This window comes from Pundamilia nyererei, unplaced genomic scaffold (genome assembly GCF_000239375.1).
Source record: "Pundamilia nyererei isolate P.nyererei 1_Seehausen unplaced genomic scaffold, PunNye1.0 scaffold00052, whole genome shotgun sequence".
NCBI classification, from domain to species: Eukaryota; Metazoa; Chordata; class Actinopteri; order Cichliformes; family Cichlidae; genus Pundamilia; species Pundamilia nyererei.
In genome coordinates this window covers 3,044,987-3,052,379 of record NW_005187453.1, presented here as the reverse complement: position 1 = coordinate 3,052,379, position 7,393 = coordinate 3,044,987, and the positions used below count along the sequence as shown (strand labels likewise).

Sequence of the window (7,393 nt, the reverse complement as noted above, 5' to 3'; positions counted from 1 at the left end):
CGTGTGTTGTCACTTGTGAGTTCTGAATAAAACTTTGAGACCCTTCACAGAGTAGCCAGAGCTGGATTTGAGAGAGAGAGATAAGATTTTGTGAGTGCCCTCTAAAGGTCAACTGGATGGAACATTAAATCCTGGAGGCTTCCAGAGATCCATAATGAGTTTACAGGTAAGTAAACCAATATGAGAAAGGTGTTAGATAATAACTGAAACTGTCATGAAATACAAATGCCAGTCCTTAAGACTTGGACTATTTTCCTCCAGCACCTCTGTGTGGGTGACATTTCTGGGATTCAGTGAAGTGTGAGTGTACTCAGCAGACATTATAAAAAATTTAAATCCATTTATTTCATTTCATTATCTTTTTGGCAATGTCTTAGATACTTCGGTGATGAAAATCTTGTAAAAACAATGACACACATTCATATCAGTCTGCTTTGTGTTTAGTTGTTAGATGTATCAATCAACTGTGATTGAAACGTACAAAATATACAATATTGTGCAAAAGTCTCAAGCCACGTCCAACTTTTATGTATTTTTCTTCCAAGCACCCAGGTGTGTGATTTGTTACTGTGGTCTTAAACAACAGTTCTCTCTCCAGGCTTTGTGAAAGTCCTTCTTTGAACATCGGCTGCTTTTTCACTCATTTTCCAATTACATCTTGTATCTGACCATTTTCAGAGGAATGTTGGTTTTTGCTTGAACACCGACCTATGAATCATTCAAAAATGAAAGAACCCCCAACTTAAGAGATGAACCAGTGTTGTGTCTGCATATAAACAACATCTTAGCAAAGAACCAAGAGCCAATTTTTACCGATTTCTTTACTTATTCATAGCAAGTATAAGAAAGACAGGCATAAAATTTGTATTTCTGCACTAACGATGTGATTCGCAAAGAAAAGGCAGCCGGCATCCAAAGAATGTCTTTCAGGAATCTGCAGAACTTTTCCTGAAGACTACATGAAGACATTACAAGAAAGTTTCCTAAGAGAGTTCAGACTGTGTTGAAGAATAAAGGTGGTCATACCAAATATTGACTTTCAAGGTTATTAGAATTGTACAAAATATACTGAGGGGTTTTCAGCTTTATTTGCAGATGTTTCCGTAAGTCATTACACCCATTTCCCATTTTCCTGGCAGAATATAAACAAGTGACAGATGACAAATGACTGGCTAAAGACTTTTGCACAGGACTGTAAGGGCTAAACGAGCAGGTTAGCACTAAGGACTGTGCTATAGAAGTACAACACAAACCTGGTAGTTTGGTTACTGAGACTGATCAGCAATCACAAATTACATCAGAATAAAGATCATTATCACAGATTATATTGATTGGGAAACTGTTGTGGTTTTAGGCAACACTGAAAAAGTGGAACAGAACTGTATAATATAATACATGTTTAGTTGATCACCAAAGCTAATTATTCTACTTGCCAAGGACTAGCAAAGTGAATTTTAATTAGGATATTTTGAGGTGAAATTTGATTTATTATCTACTGTAACACTAATCCACAAACTTTACTTTTCTAATTAACCATCTGACAGATTTATCCAGTAATAGAAGAAATATTCAGATTTGGAGCAGACAGATGGCTATGTGATTGGGGCATACACCACATGGGGAAAAGCAATGCCCTCAGCAGCTAAGTCCCCCAGTTTGACTCCAAACAGACCGGACATTTGCTACATGTCACTCCCCTCCTGCCCCATCTCTGTCCGTCCCCACTGCAGCTATCCAACAATTGTGATAAATTATGGAATCTGCGATCTGCGAAACCTCATAAACCGCAAACAACAAAGTAATACATAAATAATTAAAGACCTAGAGCACAAAATAAACTTCAGTCCATCCCATCACCTGTCGGTTTTGAAGGTATAAAGTAAAGGCTGATGTCACCTGGGGTTTTTAGCAGGCACTAAAATATTTATGTCTCAGGAGAAAGGGTTGAAAAGTCTGAGCAGAACAAGCCTCAGGGTGTGCTGACCATGTTTGTCAAGCTCCATGTTCTGACACGCGGGTTTCACAGCCTGTGAGAGAACACCTAGGCAAGCATTAAACGTCAGGTTCAAGTATTTCTGGGCTAGGGTTTTAATGGAAATGTCCATGGAGATCTGGTAAAAGAATAAATAAATATATAAGGGGAAATATGTAAAGAGGGAAAAAAGGGGACTGCTCATTTTAATAGACATAAACAAGCCACTGACTCGCTTTAAGACTCATGTGGTCAAAGACACATGAACAAAAGTGGTGAGATGGCCAAATAATTAGCCTGGTCCTGCATGGTGAGATGTGATAGCTGATACGCACAGTGACAACAATAATCTGCCTTTTCTATTATTAGCTTTAAAAGCCCTTTGAAAAAGTAAACAAACAGCCACACACACAAACAGCAATTAGTTATTCTTGAACACTCTGAAGTTCAAACACATTCACACACAGATCATACTCCTTCCCTACCATACCTGCACGCTGCCTGTGCACAGAGCTACTGCCAGCACCAACCCCCTGTGGGGGCTCAGGAGTCTTCGGATCCTGCAGCCAAGCATCCTTAGGAGATGACTAACTGTCAGCCCTGACGCCTGGCACACAATGCACACGTGCACACAAACACACATTTGCACTTTTCAATCGTACAGAAACACACAGTGACATTATGTTCTCTCTCCTGCACGTATTTCACAAACTTTCAACTTTTTACATTAGCATAACAAAGCTGGCAGCTCACAATGCTGCAAACTGACAGATCATTGCTAATTTTTCTCCAGTACACTGGCTATAAATAAAACAACACGTTTAAGGAAAAAAATATGAATGAGCTGCAGCAGTCCGAGGAGCCACGATTTTATCCAGCTTACACTAGGGCTCCACCTGGTGCTAGAACTGCAACAATAAATACCCCTAAATCATTCATTTCTTAATGTGTCAGAATAGAAAACATGTCTGCAACAGAGATTCAGGAATCGGATTATATTCGGTGTTCAGAATAATGCCCAACCCACTGACTCACACTTGTGAAAGAATCGGTCGCTCTCAGGGGCATAGTAATTTCCTGCGTGGTACTGTGAAAAGATGCTAAATATATATAAATATGCTGTGGAAGCGATTGGTTATGACTGCAACTGAGCCACAAAATGGTAGGCCATGTAAAAATCAGAGAGCATCGTCGGTGGATGCTGAGGTGCACAGAGGTCACCAACTTTCTGCAGAATCAATCGCTACAAATCTCCAAACTTCATGGCCTTCAGTTTAGCTTAAGAACAGTTTGCAGCAAGCTTCATGGAATGGGTTTCCATGGTGAGCAGCTTCATCTAGTCCTTACATCAACAAGTGCATTGCAAAGCATCGGATGCAGTGGTGTAAAGCACGCCGCCACTGGACTCTAGAGAAGTGGAGACAAGTTCTCTGGATTGACAAATCACGTGTCTCCATCTGGCGGTCCGATGGACGAGTCTGGGTTTGGCGGTTACCAGGGAAACGGTATTTGTCTGACTGCACTGTGCCACGTGTAAAGTTTGGAGGAGGATTATAGTGTAGGGTCGTTTTTCAGGAGTTGCGGTGGTTGCTCCCAACTTTGTGGGAGCATTTTGGGGACGGCCCCTTCCTGTTCCAACTTGACTGCACGCCAGTAAACAAAGCATGATCCATAAAGACATGGATGAGCAAGTTTGGTGTGGAATAACACTTCTGGGATGACAGAGTGGAGACCGTGAGCCAGGCCTTTTTGTCAGTGTCTACCCTCACAAATCCGCTTCTGGAAGAAGAACGTCCCATAAACACTCCTAAACCTTGTAGAAAGCCTTCCCAGGAGAGCTGAAGCTATTACAGCTGCAAAGAGCGGGCTCACATTATATTGAACTCTATGGATAAAGAATGACGCATCACTCAAGTTCATATGAGTGTGAAGGCAGACGAGAGAATACTTTTGGCAATATAGTTTATATCACTGTTTGTATGCATCTGCATTTATCAAAATTCTCTCCAGGTATTGTCTCGGATCACTAATCATCGCTCTTTCTTTACTTTCTGGTTGAAAAATTGTTCCCAGGAGACAGGAAGGGAGACATATGAAGGGCCAGAGAGGAGCTGTAATTAAAATCATTAGCTCCTGTATTCATTAAGACAGCAGGACCTCTTAATTAATTAGAGCTGCTCTCTCCTGCAGGGGGCTGGACTGGCCTCAGTTCTGATGTGTCAGGGGACCCTGTTTGAGTGAGTGTTTGTGCTGTAATATAGGACAGTAACTTTGGGGGATGTCCTCTACTGCTGCAGAATATGCATTAAGTACACACACACCAGACTACAATCTCATTCTCTGCTTGCAAACCGCAATTTATCAGCTAGAGAAAGAGCAGTGGAGCAAGGAGAGAATGGGGACAGACAGAACAAAGGAGAAAAAAAGATAGATAAAACAAAAGAGGGAGAAAAAGAAATAAATACAGAGAGCAGGAGTGAAAAGCACTGAGAATAAAAATAAATTACAGGTAAAAGGAAAGGCTAAAAATTGAAACAAGTCAAGGGAAAAGGAGATGAAAGAGGTGCTGACCTGTCACACCGCTGATAGGACAGATAAAAAAAAAGTGACAGCGATAATGTCAGATCTCATGACTCAACACAGCCTGAAAGAACACCTCCTACAGCGATGTGGAATGGAAGATTAAACTCAAAGGCTCGACATTTTTACATCTGTACAGACACACGCACACCTGCCCATACATGTATGTGCTTCTTTGATTAGGAAAAAAAAGATATAGGAAATTTGCAGTATTTGAGTACTTATACTCGCTTTAAAGAGGAGAAACATTACTTTTTAGTAAACATTACACTATAGATTATTATTTGATGAAAGGCGGTTTCATTTACTCATTACACAGCGTGGTCTGGTTGTTGGTGCATGACAGCACTGGGATTTTCCCCACACAGCCACCTCTAGGGTTTACACAGAATTCAAAAAAAGACCACACACAACACATCCAGACTTGAAGCACATGGACTACAGCAGCAAAAGACCACACTGGATGCCACTCCGGTCTGCTACGAATACTAAAATCTCTGAAAAGAGAGTTCAACCTGGAACTAGCAATTTGTACCAAATAAAGCTGAAAGTGAGCGTACTTTCGATATGCTTGTTTTATGTGCAATTTATTATGTCCTTCAGTAATGTAAGAATCTGTCTAATATACCTGCACAGTACCATCTTCTTGCCCCAGCACAACAGCAGAGGGCTGCCGACAGATACAGGTACACCGGATCCTGGATGACTTCTCCTCTGACTGGAACAGCACCGATCCTGTTCTACCATCACGCACCTAAAACACACACACGCATTTTATTTTTATTTTTTTTTAAATCACTGTACCAACCAACAAAAATACTACAGCTTCACGTTCCTGCCACAAAAAAACTCTATGCACTTTGATATATCCACTTTCCTAACAACTCACCTGCAGTCTGTTGCAATTATCTGCAGCTGACACTATGATTTCCTCATGATTAAACAGAACGTCAGAATCTCTCTTCAGGCGGATGGCTGAGGATGTGTGAACCTTCTTGGTCTCCCATATCTTAAAACAGAACGAACAAGATATGTAAATCTCACATAATAACCCAGAGTTAGAGTTGAATATATGCAATATCACCACAAAAAGAAGAAGAAGAAAACTGAATAAATTGACGGTTGTGGCAATATTTAAGTCACTGGAATCTTCTTTGCAGTTAAGATGAGGGTTTCTGGTGAAAACAAGTCAAATCCACACATAGCCACAAAGTACTTTTCTTTTTTCTTGCAGGATATTTGCCACGGCAGGTCAGGATTTTTCTTTTTGATGAAAGAGGACACTGTAAACACGTCTGTTTATCCCACCTTTTCCCTAGTGTGACCTGCAATTTATTGCCCTGTTAAGTTTATAACAACAGGAGTGACTGCTTTTCATCTTGTGAGTCTGTGGCTGTGAGTCTGTGGCTGTGTGTCACGATCAATATCTGGTGCCAGCATAGCGATCTCAGTTTGAAGTGAGATGATGTACTGCAGTATCGACATTTTTCTCTCACCCCTAATAAGCAGTATGTACAGAAGGCTCTGCTGTAGTTGTGGACTGTCAGGGACAGTTTTGCCACCTTGTTTGAAAAACAGCAGCTGTAAAAACTGTAAAAAAAGAAAAGAAAAAAAACACCCAAAAGGCTAAACTGCAGAGATATTTCATGTTACATTGTCTTCAAGCTATTTAAGATACATATTATTTTGTTTTAGAGAGCAATGAGTCAAGACAAACCTGTTAAATAATTTATTTTGCCATCTTTATGTAACCCAAATAACAGAGAAGTAATTTAAAAGCAAGTCAAAGCAACAGTTAGATCTTTATTTCTGCCATGGCCTAAATGCATTTCATTCCCATAAAAAAAAGACCAGATACCTTTTGTACTACAGTTACATCACCATCCCTGAGCACTGCTCATTAAGAACTGAAACAGCTGGCAAGGGGGAACATAGTGTAATTAGTCAACTTGTGAAGTTAATTTTACTGTCAGAATAAGCAATTAGAACAACACTGACAGCCTCTCTCCGTACTGTTATACTGTAGCTTTATCACACACACTCAGTCTTACCCTGATGGTCTGATCATCAGAGCAGGAGAGCAGCTGTGAGCCATCAAGAGAAAACTGGACACGCTGCACCCAGCTTAGGTGGCCACTGCAGTCTGCCATCTTTTTATTGGCTTCGATATCCCACAGCTGGAACACAAACATTTATTTATCTTTATTATTAGTAGTAGTATTATTGAGAATTTTCTTTACATACTTGCATACAAAATTTTGAATTTTATATAAAAAAAAGGAGACATTAAATATATAGTGAGATACCTCAACAGCATAGTTTGAAAATGCAATGGCCAGCAGGTTACTGGTGGGGCAGGCGTGACAGTACTGAACTGTGCTCATTCGATTGGTCCTGATTTCAAACAACATGTCTGATGTCTCTACATCAAAGACCTGAGAAACAATAAAAGACAGACAACAAATCAGCACCTGCTGTCTCATCAACATGTCCAAAAGCTGTTACGACTGTACAAATAACACATTGAAATTAAAAGAAAGGAGAAGCACAAAACGTGGCTTTCCCAGTTATTTGTCTCTCCTGGTTTTATTCTCAGTGAGTTCTTTGATTCTTTGACTATTTCATTAATTTATATGTTAGCCCTAATTAGCAAATATTTGTATCTCTGCAGTGTACCTACATGGATCCCTTGCAATGCTAAAAATAGCTGAGAACTTAGCGGTCGACCAATTTGTACAAATAGGTCAGGCCCGGCTCGAAAAACCTAAAACAGCAAAGGCCAAAATGCCAAGCTTAAGACAAGTCAATTGGTGGCCATGGCCATCTTTAGTATTCAGTCTA

The 7,393-nt window shown here is 40.2% G+C and overlaps 1 protein-coding gene across 1 annotated transcript in view; it reads right to left on the bottom strand.

Moving 5' to 3' along the window:
- Positions 1-7,393, bottom strand: part of apaf1 (apoptotic peptidase activating factor 1) — a 44,883-nt gene that overhangs the window by 28,842 nt on the left and 8,648 nt on the right. The window contains exons 17-20 of the mRNA XM_005733502.1: positions 6,859-6,987; positions 6,604-6,729; positions 5,442-5,561; positions 5,181-5,306 (exon numbers count right to left, since the gene is read on the bottom strand). Of these exons, the coding sequence (XP_005733559.1) occupies positions 5,181-5,306; positions 5,442-5,561; positions 6,604-6,729; positions 6,859-6,987 (501 nt within the window). The remainder of the gene's footprint in view (positions 1-5,180; positions 5,307-5,441; positions 5,562-6,603; positions 6,730-6,858; positions 6,988-7,393) is intronic.